Source organism: Eleutherodactylus coqui, chromosome 6, assembly GCF_035609145.1.
Source record: "Eleutherodactylus coqui strain aEleCoq1 chromosome 6, aEleCoq1.hap1, whole genome shotgun sequence".
Lineage (NCBI taxonomy): Eukaryota > Metazoa > Chordata > Amphibia > Anura > Eleutherodactylidae > Eleutherodactylus > Eleutherodactylus coqui.
The window spans coordinates 69,770,008-69,788,422 of NC_089842.1; the positions used below are offsets into that span (position 1 = coordinate 69,770,008).

The following is an 18,415-nucleotide window of genomic DNA, read 5'->3' on the forward strand; positions in this document are numbered from 1 at the left end:
CATTTTTTTTCATGCGGTTGTCAATGGGACTATCTAATGTTAAAAACGCATAACACAAAAATTGCAAAGCACCTACTTGCAATGTGTTTTTAACATTAGAAAGTCCCCTTGACAATCACGTGAAAAAAATGCGCAAGAAAAACGCGAGTGTGCAGGAACCCTAACTCAATTAATCACCAAGGAAATTAGCTCTGTTGCGCAGCTATGTTCCACGTAATATAATTTGCCCAGCAATTAAATTACGCCGTATATTCTGCAATGGAACGTCACCCTTGCCATAGATTATGGAGCAGCCTTTCAGCCATAGCACAATGATTCGGACCATCTAAGATTTGACCCATAGTGGTTGTGAAGGCTTCAAAGCTGTCAAAGATATTACTATTAGTCCCTATGTACAGCAAAAGCCCATGCAAGCGCCTCATCAGTGAGGAGGTTATTGATGAAAAACCTCGCTGGTAAGCAAAGTGAGCTGCATCTGGAAATAAATCTGGCATTGTTTAAGGCAGACTCTATACTGACGACGATCCTACCTTTATAGATCCTAAAATCTGAAAATGGGTCCCCAATAGAGATGAGCGAACGTACTCGTTACGAGTACATACGCACCCGAGCACCGCCATTTTCGAGTACAGCAGTACTCGCGCGTAAAGATTCGGGGGGCGCCGTGGCGGCACGGGGGGTAGCAGTGGGGAGTGGGGGGGAGAGGGAGAGAGAGAGGGCTCCCCCCTGTTCCCCGCTGCTACCCCCCGCACCGCCGCGCCTCTCCCCGCCCCACGGCGCCCCCCGAATCTTTACGCGCGAGTACTGAAGTACTCGAAAATGGCGGTACTCGGGTGCGTAAGTACTCATTACGAGTACGTTCGCTCATCTCTAGTCCCCAACTATAAAGCTTCATTGACAGTATTGGTTTGCAATATGGGGAAAAGAGACTTTATAGGCCGCCTTGGGTTCCTGGGCCCAGGTGCGACTGCACACTCTGCACTCCCTATACTTACTCCCCAGACTATATCTATAGGAACCTGTACAAGGAGCACACATTGTATCATATCCATAGGAATATGTACAAGGAGCACATTGTACCATATCTATAGGGACATGTAAAGGGGAACACTTTGTATCATATCTATAGGATCATGTACAAGGAGCACAAATTGTATCATATCAATAGGAACATGTACATGGAGCACATTGTACCATATCTATAGGAAAATGTACAAGACGCACACATAATACCATATCTATAGGAACATGTACAAGGAGAACAAATCATACCATATCTATAGTTACATGTACAAGGAGCACATTAAACTATATCTATAGGAACATATACAATGAGCACATTGTGCAATACCTATAGGAACAAGTACCAGAGAAGAGCATTGCACCATATTTACAGGAACATATAAATGGAGCACATTACACCATTTCTATAGGATCATGTACAAGGAGCACATTGTACCATATCTATAGAAACATGTACAAGGAGTACACATTAAACCATATCCATAGGTACATGTACAAGGAGCGCACATTGTACCACATCTATAGGGACATGTACAAGGAGCAGACATTAAACCATATCTATAGGAGCATGTACAAGGAGCACACATTAAGCCATATATCTAGTACCATGTTCAAGGAAAGCACATTGTGCCATATCTGTAGGAACATATATACAAGTAGCACATTGTACCATATCTATATGGGCATGCACAAGGAGCCCACATTGTACATATCTATAGGATCATGAACAATGAGAGCACATAGTACCATATCTATAGGAACATGTGAAAGGAGAACATTGTACCATATCTATAGGAACATGTACAATGAGCACATTTTACCATTTCTTTAGAAATATGTACAAGGAACACATTTTTGCCATATCTATAGGAACATGTACAAGGAGCACACATTGTACCATATCTATTGGAAGTAGAGATGAGTGAGCATGCTCAGATAAAGCTCACCCCCGCTCCTCCTTCCCCCGAGCCTGCTCGGACCAGTAAGCAGTTACGCCAGAAGAGCGATGCTCGCTCGAGTAACTGCTTTATCAGAGCATCCTCGATCATCTCTAATTGGAAGATGTACAAGTAATGCACATTGTTCCATATCTGTAAAACATGTAAAAGGAACACATTGTACCATATCTATAGGAACGTGTACAAGGAACACACATTGCACCATATTTATTGGAACATGTACAAGGAGCACTCATTGTACCATATGTATAGTAATATGTATAATGAGCGCACCTTAAAACATATCTATTGGAACATGCATGAGGACAACACATTGCACTATATTTAGAAGCATGTAGAAGGAGCACATTGTACCATATCTATAGAAACAAATACAAGAAGTACACTGTACAATATCTATATGATCCTGTACAAGGAGCACATTGTACAATATCTATAGGAACATGTACAAGTATCACACTTTGTATCACATCTATAGGAGCAAGTATAAGAAACACACTGTACCATATCTATAGGAACATGTACAAGTATCACACTTTGTATCCTATCTATAGGAGCAAGTATAAGAAACACACTGTACCATATCTATAGGATCTTGAAAGAGAAGAGCACAAGGTATCATTTCTATAGGAAACTGTAAAAGAAGCACATTGTACCATATCTATAGCAACATGTACAAAGAGAACACTGTACCATATCTATAGGAACTTGTACAATGAGCACATTGTACCATATCTATAGGAACTTGTACAAGGAGAACACATTGTACCATATCCATAGGAACATGTGCAAGGAGCACACATTGTATCATATCTATTGAAACATGTAAAAGGAGCACACATTGTACCATATCTATAGGAACATGTACAAGCGGCATACATTATACCATATCTATAGGAATATGTACAAGGAGCACAAATTGTATCATATCAATAGGAACATGCACATTGAGCACATTGCACCATATTTATAGGAACATATACAAGGAGAACACATCATACCATATCTATAGTTACTTGTACATGGAGCACATAGTACCATATCTGTATAAACATGTACAAGGAGAACATTGTACCATATCTATAGGAACCTACACAAAGAACACATTGTACCATATCTATAGGAACATATACAAGGAGCACATTGTACCATGTCTATAGAAATATGTACAAGAAACACACATTGTACCATATCTATAGGAACATGTACAATAAATAGAGATGAGCTAGCATGCTGAGATACAGCAGTTACTTGAGGAGCTGCTGCTCCAGAAGCCATAGGTGCTCTTGTCCTCCGCCTGTGCCGCTGAAGCGGGGCCCGTGCTCTCCATGGCTGGATGGAGGGCCGCGGCCCCGGGTAACTGCTAGGGGATCTATTCTATTGAGGCTGGAGGGGAGATGAGGTTACATGGACACCAAGGTCCTAGCAGCATGAGGACTGAGTTGTCTTGGATGGCAAGTTAGGGTGAGGGTTTATTTCAGTGTTAGGCTTACATTATTAGTAGCGATGAGCGAGCATGCTCGGATAAATCAGTTACTCGAACGAGCATCGCTCTTCTCGAGTAACTGCTTACTGGTCTGAGCAGGCTCAGGGGGGCAGCGGGGGGTAGTGGGGGGAGAGTGAGACAGATTTGTCTCTTTCTCTCCCCCCCTGCTGCCCCCCTGAGCCTGCTCGGACCAGTAAGCAGTCACTCGAGAAGAGTGATGCTCACTCGAGTTACTGCTTTATCTGAGCGTGCTCGCTCATCTCTACTAATAATGTAAGCCTAACACTGAAATGAACCCTTATCCTAACTTGCCATCCAAGACAACTGCCATGTTAATGCAGCCCCGCTCTTACATGGAACTATTGACAGCTAATAATATAAGCCTAACACTTAAACTAACCCTCCATCCAAAGCAAAACATATTCCCCACGATGCTAGGACCTTGCCCCGGCCAGCCAATCAGTAGCTTGTGGGCATACACTAGGTGCATACAGCCCATCACTAGGTCTCCACCCATACAACAGTACCCATGTACAAGTGGCACATTGTACCATATCTTTAGCAACATGTACAAGGAGCACATTGTACCACATCTATAAGAACATGTACAAGGAGCACACGTTGTAGCATATCTACAGAACATGTACAAGGAGCACCCATTGTTCCAAACCTGTAGGAACATGTACAATGGGCGCATTGTACCATATTTACAGGAATACGTAAAAAAAGCACATTGTACCACAAGGAGCCCACATTGTACTATATCTATAGGAATATGTATGAGCAGCACACATTGTACCATATAGGCAGGTGTCATGTAGAAGTTGTCTCATTAGAGTGAGGACCCACGAGACAATGAAGACCCTTGAAGTGGGCTTGTGGGCTTAAGTATCTTGGCCAAAATATTAACCAATACCTCTCATCGTATCTATTTACATGTGTTTATGCGTGCGGGTATGCTTGGTTATATTTTAGGCATTTATCAGTCAGTGTGTTATGTCTGTCTGTGAGTTATGTCCACTGTTTCTGAGTTTCGTCAGTTCGTGAGCATGAATGACATAACACAATGCATATGTATTTAGATAGATGTATAAAATGTAGCAGAATGTTCACGTACACAGGTAGGAGTGACTAGACGTAACAGAATTGTACCCAAGAAAATTATTAAAACAAAGCTACTAGAGATGAGCGGGCATACTCGTCCGAGCTTGATGCTCGTTCGAGTATTAGGGTGCTCGAGATGCTCGTTACTCGAGACGAGCACCACGCGGTACTCGTCTCGATTAAACGAGCACTGACCATTGAATTCAATGGAGACGGCAATACAGCCGGCTCCATAGAAAGCAATGGGCTGCCGGCGATCGCGGGATGAATTGTCGGGAAGGGCTTAAATATATAAGCCCTTCCCTGCAATTCATCCAGAAATGTGTAAAAATAAAAAAAATATATACTCACCTTGTCCCGGCAGAACGATGTTAGCCCATTGAATTCAATGGAGCCGGCAATACAGCCGTCTCCATTGAAAGCAATGGGCTGCCGGCGATCGCAGGATGAATTGTCGGGAAGGGCTTAAATATATAAGCCCTTCCCTGCAATTCATCCAGAAATGTGTAAAAATAAAAAAATATATATACTCACCTTGTCCCGGCAGACGGAGTTCAGCTCGGCCGGCCTGCAGTGGGTGTGAAGGGGGTGTGAGTCAGACCTGCCCCTGATTGGCTCAGCGCTGAGCCAATCAGAGGCAGGTCTCACTCACACCAATTCATGAATTCATGAATGGGTGAGTGAGTGCTGCCTCTGATTGGCTCAGGGGCAGCTCTCAGCTGAATGTCATTTTATTCAAAGTTCCACCAGCTCGTGTGTATGATGTAACATTACTACATGAGCAGGGAGGGAGATGGAGAAAGAGGTAGCTACAGTAGCAGAAGAGGTAGCAGGATGAGGCTGACTCTTTGCCCTCTGGCTCAGGTGAGCTATGTCATAGTGAGCTCTTCAAGTCAGCGGGTGGTGGGACTTCATGTGACTGTTCATACAAGTTGTGTCAAAGTTATTTACATTCTTATTGCATTTTAAATGCTTACTGCAGGTCTAACAGATAATCAATGTTCTATCATCACGTCTGTTTCAAAGAATGCACAGGCTGCATACAAGATCTGTGAGCAGACCTAGCTATGGGCCTGATGTTGCTGCTGCTGCTGCAACTAATGGCACCTGAGGGTGGTGGGACTGCCCTTTTGTTTTTCTGCGACACCCCACCCATTCGAATGAATGACGGGCGAGAGCTGCCTGTGATTGGCTGAGCACCTCAGCCAATCACAAACAGCTCTTTCAGCAGGAAAGATCAGCACCACAGGGCCGAAGACAGCGAGAAGACTCGGCTGAGCCCCGGGAGCTGAAGCAAGGTGAGTATCTATTTATTTTTTGTTTTTTAAACCACTTTTACTGCATTTTCAGGGAAGGGCTTATATTTAAAGCCCTTCCCTGAAATCAATTGATGGGGTGCCAGCAGCAGAATCTTCCACCGCAGCTGTCATGTGTGACAGCTGCGTTAGAGAATTGAAGAATTCCTCTGCTGCATCCGTCACAGATGTGGCAGATGTAGCAGCATGGAATTCTTTTTACTAGCGGGGGACAGGTAAGTTTATTTTTTATTTTATTTATTTTTATATGTAAAGCTCTTCCCTGAAAAAGAATGCAGGGGTGCCGGCAGACCATTGTTTTCAATGGAGCGTTACAGTTGGAGGAGTTAGTTTCGCCTAGCAAGTCTACGGGGGGTGGTTTGCAGATGAAGGATGTGCGGTTGGTGGAGGGGAGGCTGGAGCTGTTTATTCGTCGGTCCAAGACAGATCAGCGGGGGCGGGGTCAGGTGATCCGACTCGTAGAGGTTTCGGAGGCCAGTATGTGCCCGCTGGGAACCTGGGAGAGGTGCAGCCGGGGGTTAGGTTTTTGCACAGGCCCATTGTTGCGTCATGCTGATGGGCAGTTTTTATCACGTTTTCAATTTACGGCGGTATTCAAGAAGGCGCTGGAGGCCATGGGGTTAAATAGTTCACAGTTTGGCTCGCACTCATTCAGGGTGGGGGTGGCAATGGAAGCATCAGTACAGGGTACGGAAGAGGACGCGGTTAAGGGAATAGGTCGGTGGGATTTGGGGCGTTTTAAATCATATGTGCGACCTTTTCAGTTTATTACGGAGAATATTGAATTGTTTTTGTGTTTCAGGTTGTCGCCAGGCGTAAGTCTGGATCTTGAGGCATTCATATGTTTTTTGGGGAGCCGAGCAAGCAGGGGTGCGGCCTAAGGGTAGACAATTAAAGTTGGCTAGTAGTGAGGTGGATGGGGATTAGGGGAATGTCTTGGGGTAGCGTGTTAGCGGAAGTGGAAAAGAGGGTTAGGTTGGATAGAATATCAGACGTTTTGGTCCTTCACGTGGGGGGAAATGACTTAGGGAAGAGGCCGTTCAGGGACCTTTCGAGAGATTTACGGTATGACATACTTAGGTTGTCAGCGTCATACCCTAGTTTGGTTGTAGTCTGGTCGGAGATAGTGCCGAGAAAGGTGTGGAGGGGCGTGCGATCAGAAAAGGGTTAAATAGGGCTCGTGTCAAGTTGAATAGAGAGGTGTCGCATTTTGTGGGGCAGAAGGGTTGAATTGCAGTCAGGCATATAGATCTGGAAAAGGGGGTTAGGAATTACTGGAGATCGCATGGGGTACATTTAAATGAAATGGGGACAGATTTATGGTTGGAAGGAGTGCAGGAGGGGATCGAGCGAGCCTTGTTGGTGTGGCGGGCGGTGCAGGCTTGACGGAGTCAAGCCGTGCTGGCTGTGGTGGTGGTGCATGGGGGTCCTTGGAGTCAGCGTAGAAGGATAGTGGGGGGAAGGCATAGCTACCTTCCCCATTTGATTTGGTAGTTTGTGGGCTATCACCTCTTGGCTTTTCAGGGCGGTGCCCGGAAAAGACGGTGGGAGTGGTTATCCAGGTTATGGTTAGCCAGCCTCGGGGTCGGGAGGTTGGCGACTAGCGGCTAGTTGGTTGAGTGGTCGGCTTTCCGTGTCTGTCGACTTGCGGCGGGAGGATTAGTTAGGGAAATAGTGTTGCCCGAGTCAGGCAAGATGCAACGGGTGACCGGTACAACTATTTCCCGTGTTGGTTGAGGTGACAGAAGTTTTGGTGGGGGAAGGGGGGGGGGGGCTCCAAAGGACCTCTCCTCAGGTTTTTCTACGGGGGTAAAATGTTTAAAAATGTTGTCTGTTAATAAATATGCCTGCTGTGGCCAAATTTAATCCAAAGAGACGGTGTCCGTGGTTATTCCAGGTAACAGGAGGTTGGGGGTTGCGGGGGTCACAGTAGCGACGACTCCGTTATACCCGGGTCATGTTGTGTTAGATATGTATTGCAAAAATAAAAGGAAGTGCTGGGAGATGGCAGCAGCAAATTAATTCTTTATTGTTTTTCAGATTTTTACAAGATGATGGATGGATCTAAATCATTAACACGTAAGTTTGGTTGAGAAAATGACCTACAACTTAAAGCGGTTGTCCGAGTATGATTTTTTTATTTTTTTAAATGGCTGAGAATGCAATAAAATAACAAAATAATCTATACTTACCTCTCTTCTCCCACCTAGAAGCAGTGGAGTGTCTCCTGTGAATCTCCTACTGGAAGTCAGGTGACTGCTGCGGCCAACTGCAGGCCACTATGTCCTTTCCTGAACTCCTGCTATCATGGCCTCCAGGATTTGATTGCTGATGCCAGGAGAAGGAATGCTGCTGCCTCTGATTAGTCACAGCAGTCACCTGACTTCTGGCCTTTGCTGACAGCAGGAGATTCATAGGAGCGGCTACGCTCTTCCAAGGGAGAGGAGAGAAGTACCTATTACTTTGTTATTTTATAGCATGCCCAGCTGTTTAAAAATAAGACTTAAAAAAAAAAAAAATATATATATATATATATATATATATATATATATATATATATATATATGGGCAGCGGCAGTCACGTGGGTAAACAACCATGTGACTGCTGAAAAGTAAAGTAAAATACACCGCCCCAACTAGAGGACAGGGGCCGCGTATCAGCAGATAGGTTTTATTTTTTTTAAGTAAGTATTTTATCTCCCACCACCACAGCCAGCAATGCATTTGTATATTGGAATATCCCTTTAACACCCATGTGTCAACCTACCCAGTCTCAGAGTTAGTCACCCTATTTTTAGCCTCCCTTACCCAGTGATCCTGGGAGTCACCAAGGAGGGAGGCTAAAAAACAAAAACAGCCATTATCTGTTGGAGTAATCCAATAAATAGTGGCCTGTAGATTTACCTTCCTTGCTCCAGGCTCTTGTTTACCTCTGACATTGCAGCTGCATCCAGCATCAGGACAGAGTATGTGAAGGTGTAGTGGCCTGAAAAAAAGGCACTACATAACGCTGTTTAGTTATGGGGCCCGGTTATATAATAACCAGCCCTTAGGGGTTAATCTGAGTCAGTTTACACAGGTGATGCAGGCTGCTTAGCAAATGCTGGAGCCTTTGAAAGGCCGTGTATTTCTACTTCTGGCATGTCTTAATAGAATTCTTGCAGAAATACAATATACTGCAATATTGAAGTAGTGCAATATATTGTGTAAGTGCTGTTTCTATTCAATTAGTAAAACATACTAACCTCTGTCAATGGGGCCCTAAGGTGCCATTTGAATTGATCTGTGTTGCATCTCCCTCCACAGCAAATGCAGAGTAGCACCTTTGTTTTCCAGATTAACAGGTATCCTAGTGAGTAGATGCCCATCAATTATAATGGTATTACATACCCTAGAGATATATCGTAGTTAGGCCCAAAACAAACCCAGTCACAAAAGGGTTAAGAACATTTTATCAATGTAGTAATTGCATTGAAAAATGTAGTTTAGTAGAATGACATATTTATTAAGATTACAAAAACTTCTAACACAAATACTATTTTAGGCCAAATTCAAAGGGATGTGGTCATGTAGTGCCTGTAAAAATCTGCCGCTGAAAACATTAGAGAACACATGTATCCTGTCTGTGTTCTATCCAGTGTCATAAACTTCATGCCCTCTTCTTGTCCATGATGCTGCGATTTGATTTTCGCACAGATAATTGGGCTGTTTAAAAAATAGAATGTGTGCTATCTGTGAAATAAACATGTAGTATGCCAAAATAGGAGGTGATACTCAAAGTGGTCATTGTTGTATATGTGCCTCTCTAACCCTGCTACAATGAAGTGAAAAATCTAGTGTCCCTGGTGTGATGACTTGGTGTAGCATGAACCCCCAGCAGAAGAGAGTCCAGAGAGACAGAAAATTTAATAGTTAATAATGTAATAGCATCCAGATGGCGAAGATTCAAGTCCTTTGTCCTTTGTAATGCAGTTTTCCGAATCTCTTCTTGAAGGTGGTAGCTTTAAGTGCTGCTTTCCTCTGTTTGCTTTTGTATTGATGATGTGAGCTTTTCACCAGAGCCCCAGAAACCTCAGCCTGTACTACGTACTTTTTCTTCTCCAGAAGTCAGATCCAGAATTGATTCTTAGGAACTGTTCCCTAAACCAGTTTTCTTGTCCACTTTGCACTATATTACTATCTGCTCTAGAACATTACAAGAACTTATATAACTTTTACTGCTTTCACTAACTCAAAGCTGATTGGCTAAAGCCACAACTTTCAAGGCGGAATATAAACACAGTATATAACACATTCAAAAGTTTGGTTTAGAAAATGACGTGCCTGTTGAAGGGGTTGTCCGAGTATGATTTTTTAATTTATTTTTTTAAATGACCAAGAATGCAATAAAGTAACAAAAGAATCGATACTTGGAGCGGAGAAGAGATGTAAGTGGAGCTGCTCCAGTAAATCTCCCACTGTCAACGCCGGCTGGAAGTCAGGTGACCACTGCGGCCAATTACAAGCACTATGTCCTTTCTCGAACTCCTGCTATCATTGCCTATAGGATTTGAGTGCTGATGCCAGGAGAAGGGAGGTGACGCTGCAGCCTCTGATTAGCCACAACAGTCACCTGACTTCTGGCCAGTGCTGACAGCAGGAGATTCACAGGGGAGGGAAGAGAAGAATGTATTCCTTTCTTATTGTATAGAATGCCCAGCCGTTTAATAATTATATACATATATATTCATACTTGGACGATTCCTTTAAGTTCATAGAGAAAGGAGGTAACTAAAAACTAGGGAATAAAAAGGCCATCATGAATCCTTTCTTATCCATATGAAAGAGAATGGGGCAATTTTACAAACTATTTACATACTGGCAAAGAAAAGTCAAATCAAACTTTTCTCCAAATTTTCGAAAAGTGGTGTCCTGAGTGCTTGCCTGTCCTGTTTAAAAAACTGAAACTATGTGAGACAGACACCAAAGAGGTCTTTGTCTTACCTATTTTCCCCTGTGATGCCATCCATGTTCTGTCCTGATTTCTGTCCCCATACAGTTTTATGGATGAAAGCCGGAAACCAGGATGAAACCAGCGCTGGTTTCACCAGCCTAAGGGTATGATTACATTTTGATGATTTGCTGTAGATTTTGGTGCAGATCTGCAGTAGATTTCACCCTCTTAATTGAATTTAAATTGAAAAGCTGAAATCTGTTGCAGATCTGCACTAAAATCTGCACAAATCAGCGACATGTGAATGCACCCTAACTTTCAATATTGCAGCAAATAGTATAAAATAAACAAACAATCTGAGGATGGCTTCAGACTAGCATGTTTCAAATCATGCTCGCTCCTGCACAACCTTTTTGCACAGAGAACGAGTGTATTTTGTGTGTGTGTCTGCACAAATACTGTGCGTATTTGCGCAAGTACCACTCACTCACATTGGTGGGGAATCACCCTGCCCTGATTTAAATGGCTATTTAGTAGAGATGAGCGAGCACCAAAATGCTCGGGTGCTCGTTACTCGAGTCGAACTTTCCGCGATGCTCGAGGGTTCGTTTCGAGTAACGAACCCCATTGAAGTCAATGGGCGACTCGAGCATTTTTGTATTTCGCCGATGCTCGCTAAGGTTTTCATTTGTGAAAATCTGGGAAATTCAAGAAAGTGATGGGAATGACACAGAAACGGATAGGGCAGGCGAGGGGCTACATGTTGGGCTGCATCTCAAGTTCCCAGGTCCCACTATTAAGCCACAATAGCAGCAAGAGTGCCCCACCCCTCCCAACAATTTCCCAACTTCTGAAAAACCCTCATTAGCAAGCCATACCTTAGCTAAGCACCACACTACCTCCAACAAAGCACAATCACTGCCTGCATGACACTCCGCTGCCACTTCTCCTGGGTTACATGCTGCCCAACCCCCCCCGCACGACCCAGTGTCCACAGCACACACCAAAGTGTCCCTGCGCAGCCTTCAGCTGCCCTCATGCCACACGTTGGCCTCATAGCCACACCACCCTCATGTCTATTTATAAGTGCGTCTGCCATGAGGAGGAACCCGGAGGCACACACTGCAGAGGGTTGGCAGGGCCAGGCAGCGACCCTCTTTAAAAGGGGCGGGGCGATAGCCCACAATGTTGTACAGAAGCAATGAGAACTCCAATCTTGTGCCACCTCTGTCAGGAGCTGCAAACGTGGGCATAGCAATGGGGAATCCATGTGCCACACAGTATTCATTCTGTCAAGGTGTCGCATAGCTCAATCCACACTGCAAGGGGAAAGCCGTCAGCGCTCTGCCCCCTACCCAAGTCAGTCAGTGCCTTTGTGCCAGACAGGTCAAACACCGCAATGGGAACTAAGTTTGCACCAACAGCATAGGTGAGTCCTAGGAAACCCAAGACATGAACCAAAAATTGATCTGAGCGGCCAAACATGGCAGACTTGCCCCGCGCCCACGGCATAGGCCTCGGCCCACAGATTCAGCAATCCTAGGCTGGAAGCGGACTTTCACTGCACCCAGGACATAGGCCTGTGCACAAACCCTCAGCAATCGCGGGCCTACAGCGGACTCCAATGCTAGCGTAGCTGTGCACGTCTCATTAGCGCTGTATTGATCCTGTAGTTTGTCCCAATGCAATGCCCCGGATAGTAGAGCTAATGTCAGATTAAATACAGCTGGGCTTTGGCCCACACTGCATGCCCCAGTCCGACCGGGGTTCTTTATAAGTAGACACAGGCAGGTACAACTCCGTGTGGACTGACAGTATGGGTGGGTCCCAGGAAGCCACCGGTGTTACATAAATAAATCCCATTGCATTGCCCAGCACAGCTGAGGTAACGTCAAATTAAATACAGGTGGGCTTCGGCCCACACTGCATGCCCCAGTCTGACTAGGGTTTTTAATACATAGACACAGGCAGGTACAAATCCCTAATGTGAAGTCCGTGTGGACGCAAAGCATGGGTGGCTCCCTGGAACCCACCGGCGGTACATAAATGTATCCCATTGCAGTGCCCTGCTCAGCAGAGCTAACGTCAGATACAATACAGGTGGGCTTCGGGCTCACAGTGCATGCCCCAGTCAGAATGGTAATATGTACCTTAACAGTAACCGCGTTGGTGGGAATGTGGTGGCGACTGCGGACCTAGTAGCGCGGTTTTATTTAGTTGGTTTTCGGAATGTGGCCAGGATTAAGTGGGCCGTGGCGGGGGGATGGTGGGGGGGCTCTCTTGTTGTGTCGGTAAAGGTGAAATTCTTGGACTGCCACCAGACGGACCAATGCAAAGGTATTTGCCAAAAATGTTTTCATTGTTGGAGGAGGAGGGGGATGTTTTTGAAGCACTACGTGTTCTCTCCACGTGTCCTTGGTTATATGCACCTTAACAGTAACCGCGTTGGTGTAAAATGGCCTCGCCGCCATCATGTCTTTGGGAAGCCTCTGTTTCCATACCACAGTGACATAGCATTATCAGCGGTATAGGCAGAGCCCAGATTTAGTAACATTTCAGCGGTAGCATTAGGGACAGGCCCCAGTAACATATCACTAGCAGCAGTATAGGGGGAGCACAGTCTTAGTTCCATTTCAGTAATAGTAGCACTCAAGACAGGCCCCAGTAACAATTCCGAAGCAGCAGTATAGGGGGAGCGCAGTCTTAGTTCCATTTCAGTAATAGTAGCACTCAAGACAGGCCCCAGTAACAATTCCGAAGCAGCAGTATAGGGAGAGGGCAGTCTTAGTTCCATTTCAGTAATAGTAGCACTCAAGACAGGCCCCAGTAACAATTCCGAAGCAGCAGTATAGGGGGAGCGCAGTCTTAGTTCCATTTCAGTAATAGTAGCACTCAAGACAGGCCCCAGTAACAATTCCGAAGCAGCAGTATAGGGGGAGCGCAGTCTTAGTTCCATTTCAGTAATAGTAGCACTCAAGACAGGCCCCAGTAACAATTCCGAAGCAGCAGTATAGGGAGAGGGCAGTCTTAGTTCCATTTCAGTAATAGTAGCACTCAAGACAGGCCCCAGTAACAATTCCGAAGCAGCAGTATAGGGGGAGCGCAGTCTTAGTTCCATTTCAGTAATAGTAGCACTCAAGACAGGCCCCAGTAACAATTCCGAAGCAGCAGTATAGGGGGAGCACAGTATTAGTTCCATTTCAGTAATAGTAGCAGTCAAGACAGGCCACAGTAACATTCCCGTTGCAGTAGTTTAGGGAGATAACAGTCTCTTTCACATTTCAGTAGTTGCAGTATAGACAAGGCCCCAGTTACATTTATGTAGCAAAAGTGTAGGCCAACCCCACACACATTGCTGTACCATGAGTGCAGGCGAAGGCCATAAAAATTACTAGGATTACACTGTAGGCGAGGGCCCAAAAAAATTGGTGTACCAACAGTACTAATGTACCTCAGAAAAATTGCCCATGCCCAACCAAAAGGGCAGGTGAAACCCATTAATCGCTTTGGTTACTGTGGCTTAATTTATAATTAGGCCTGGAGGCAGCCCAGTTAAAATACAAATTGGTTCAGGTGCAAGTTTCAACGCTTTAATGAGAATTGAAACATAAAAACATTGTTTACAAAAGTAATATGACTGAGCCTTGTGGGCCTAAGAAAAATTGCCCGTTCTGCATGATTACGTGAGGTTTCAGGAGGAGGAGCAGGAGGAGGAGGATGAATATAATACACAGATTGATGAAGCTAAAAGGTCCCCGTTTTTTATGGTGATAGAGAACAATGCTTCCATCCGCGGGTGCAGCCTACGTATTGTTTAGGTACCGCTGCTGTCCGCTGGTGGAGAAGAGAACTCTGGGGAAATCCAGGCTTTGTTCATCTTTATGAGTGTAAGCCTGTCGGCATTGTCAGTTGACAGGCGGGTACGCTTATCTGTGATGATTCCCCCAGCCGCACTAAACACCCTCTATGACAAGACGCTAGCCGCAGGACAAGCAAGCACCACAAGGGCATACAGCGCGAGTTCAGGCCACGTGTCCAGCTTCGACACCCAGTAGTTGTAGGGAGCAGAGGCGTCACGGAGGACGGTCGTGCGATCGGCTACGTACTCCCTCACCATCCTTTTACAGTGCTCCCGCCGACTCAACCTTGACTGGGGAGCGGTGACACAGTCTTGCTGGGGAGCCATAAAGCTGTCAAAGGCCTTGGAGAGTGTTCCCCTGCCTGCGCTGTACATGCTGCCTGACCTCCGCGCCTCCCCTGCTACCTGGCCCTCGGAACTGCGCCTTCTGCCACTAGCGCTGTCGGATGGGAATTGAGGAGGAGCTGAGGAGCCTTATTACCAAGGTGAAAGAAGAAAGTGCAAAAGCTGGGTTGCAGTTAAACATAAAAAAACAAGATTATGGCAACCAGATTGATTTACAACTGGCAAGGAGAGGGAGAAAACGTGGAAGCAGCGACAGACTTCAGCTTGGGAGGAGAGCAATGACCAATCTCAATAAAATAGTTAAGAGCAGAGACATCACGCTGACAACGAAGGTCCACATAGTTAAAGCAATGGTATTCCCCATAGTAACCTATGGATGTGAGAGCTGGACCATCAGGAAGGCTCAGCAAAGGAAAATAGATGCTTTTGAACTGCGGTGTTGGAGGAAAATGCTGAGAGTGCCTTGGACCGCAAGAAGATCAAACCAGTGCATACTCTAGGAAATAAAGCCAGACTGCTCACTGGAGGGACGGATATTAACCCCTTTCTGCTCCAGGACGTACACTTACGTCCTGGAGCGTCAGGGTATGTATGCAGAGAGGTCACGGGGCGACCTCTATGCATACAGCGCGGGCGTCAGCTGTTTACTACAGCTGATACCCATGGGCAATAGCCGCGATCGGCCAAACGGCTATTAACCCTTTAAATGCCGCTGTCAATTCTGACAGCAGCATTTAAAGCCCCTGAATGATGTTTGGGGTCCCTATGGCCCCTCCGCAGTGGGATCGTGGGAGCCGTGCAGGTGTCATGGCTGCCGGGGGCCTTCTGAAAGGCCCCAGGGCTGCCTTGAGAGACTGCCTATCAAGCTATCCCCGTGGGGTGGCTTGATAGACTGCCTGTCAGAATGCAGCATGATGTAATGCTATAGCATTACGTCATACTGCAGGAGCGATCAAAGCATCACATATTGTAGTCCCCCAGGGGGATTTAAAAGTTAAATAAGGAAAAGATCAATAAAGTTTTTTCATTTGTAAAAAAAATAAATAATAAAAGTTTAAATCACCCCTCTTTTGTCATATCTGTAATTAAAAAATCTAAATCATAAAATAAAAATACATATTTGGTATCGCCGCATCTGTAAAAGTCAGATCTATCAAAGTAGCACATTATTTACTCTGCATGCTGAACGTTGTACAAAAAAAATAAAAAAGAACGCCAGAAATTCATTTTTTCAGTCACCCTGTCTCCCAGAAAAAATGCAATAAAAAGTGATCAAAAAGTCATATGTATTCCGAATTAGTACTAACGGAAAATACAGGACATCCCGCAAAAAATGAGCCCTCACTGAACTACGTCAACGGAAAAATAAGATTATTGCGCGCACAAGATGACCACAAAAATTAATTGAAAAAAATTAAATGTCTTTGAAAAAAAAATTGTACAGTAAAAAAAAACTAGACAAGTTTGGTATTGTAGCAATTGTACTGACCCATAGAATAAAGTTATCATGTCTTTTTTGTTGCAGTTTGTGCGCCTTAGAAACAAGTCGCACTGAAAGATGGTGGAATGTGTTTTTTTCATTTTACTCCACTTAAAATTTTTTTAAAGTTTTTCAGTACATTATATGGTACTTTAAATAGCACCATTAAAAACTGCAACTTGTCCTGCAAAAAACAAGCCTTCATACAGTGACGTTGAATAATAAATAAAGGAGTTATGATTTTTTTTATAGGGGGGATGAAAAAACAAAAATGGGGGGAAAAAAAGGGCCGCGTCATAAAGGGGTTAAAGGCAAAACTGAAGCACTTTGGCCACATAATGAGAAGACAGAATACCTTGAAGAAGATGCTGATGTTTGGGAAAGGGGAAGACAAAAAGAAGAAAGGCCGACCAAGGACAAGATAGATGGATGATATCCTTCAAGTGATGGACTGGACCTTGGTGGAGTTGGGGGTGGCGACAGCCGACAAGAAGCTCTGGTGTGGGCGGGTCCATGACGTCATGAAGAGTCGGAAGTGACTGAATGAATAAACAACAAACAGTCTGAATTAAGTTAGGGGTCTGATATAAATATAGGAGGTGTGGGGTCTGAACATATTTAGGGAGCCTGTTCTGAGGTCGGATATTAATAAAAGGGGCCAGGGTGACACAAGTCTACAGCCTATTAAACCACCTGTTTGTAGGTCCACTACCTAAATCTCCTATGATTTTCCTATTAGATCGCCCAATATGTATTAAATTTAGAGTCCTTAAGCTCACTCAGTATATTTGTATGGCCACAAGGATCTACATTGCTTCAAGATGGAAATCCACAACTCTTTTGTTCCATTAGCAGAATATCCTTAATTATGCTGTACAAAAGAATTCATGCAATCCGTACAGATTCTATGGCCAATTTCTTAAATACTTGACAACCTTTGATTGATCACCTAGAAGTCCCAGGGCTATGTTATAAAGTCTCAACTGCCTAACCTGCCCACTAGAGATGAGCGAACGTGTTCGGCTCCGCCCCTTTTCGCCCGAGCACCGAACTTTGCGAGCAATTCCGTGCTCGGGCGAAAAAAGTTCGGGGGTCGCCGTGGCAGCGCGGGGGGGTGCGGCGGGGAGTGGGGGGGAGAGGGAGAGAGAGAGGGCTCCCCCCTGTTCCCCGCTGCTGCCGCCCGCGCCGCCGCGCCTCTCCCCGCCCCCCGGCGCCGGCCGAATCTTTACGCGCGGACACTGAAGTCCTCGCTAAAGCCGGTGTCTGGGTGCGTAAGTGTTCGTTAAGAACACGTTCGCTCATCTCTACTGCCCACCAATAACCAATAATATAGATATTATGAAAAGCAGATGTGGATTCTTGATGACCCCCGATTCTGTGTATTTTGTAACACCCCACCCCACTTTACAATATTTATTTGAGTACAATGTTATATTAAAGTACTAGCTGATATACTTGGCTTCACCCGAGTTCATTTGGTACTGGTGTTTATCTGGTGTTCACACGGAAAATCTTATGAAGTCGTGGTTACTTTAGAGATACCGAGGAAAAACATATGTTCACCATTTTGCATAGTTCTCTGCGTTACCCAGGAAACACCACGGGAGGTAACCATGCAACGTTTCCTTTATATAAAATGACATCAGGAAGTGAGAGAATTAGATTCCATACGTAAAATTTGGACGCTAATTCTTTTGCACTTAGAATTGAATAATCGAGTTGGGACTAGAGATGAGCGAGCGTACTCGTCCGAGCTTGATGCTCGTTCGAGTATTAGGGTGTTCGAGATGCTCGTTACTCGAGACGAGCCCCACGCGATGTTCAAGTCACTTTCATTTTCTTTCCTGAGAAATTTGCACGCTTTTCTGGCCAATAGAAACACAGGGAAGGCATTACAACTTCCTCCTGTG

The 18,415-nt window shown here is 45.0% G+C and overlaps 1 protein-coding gene across 2 annotated transcripts in view; it reads left to right on the forward strand.

The window, feature by feature from the left end:
• The window catches only part of LOC136632216 (uncharacterized), a 234,116-nt gene that overhangs the window by 4,644 nt on the left and 211,057 nt on the right, over window positions 1-18,415 (forward strand). Inside the window, exon 2 of one of the 2 annotated variants that reach the window (XM_066606946.1) lies at window positions 7,929-7,967. The exons of the other annotated variant lie outside the window; for it this stretch is intronic. Coding sequence (XP_066463043.1) covers window positions 7,940-7,967 — 28 coding nt within the window. The 5' untranslated portion in view covers window positions 7,929-7,939. The remainder of the gene's footprint in view (window positions 1-7,928; window positions 7,968-18,415) is intronic. 2 annotated transcript variants of the gene reach the window in all.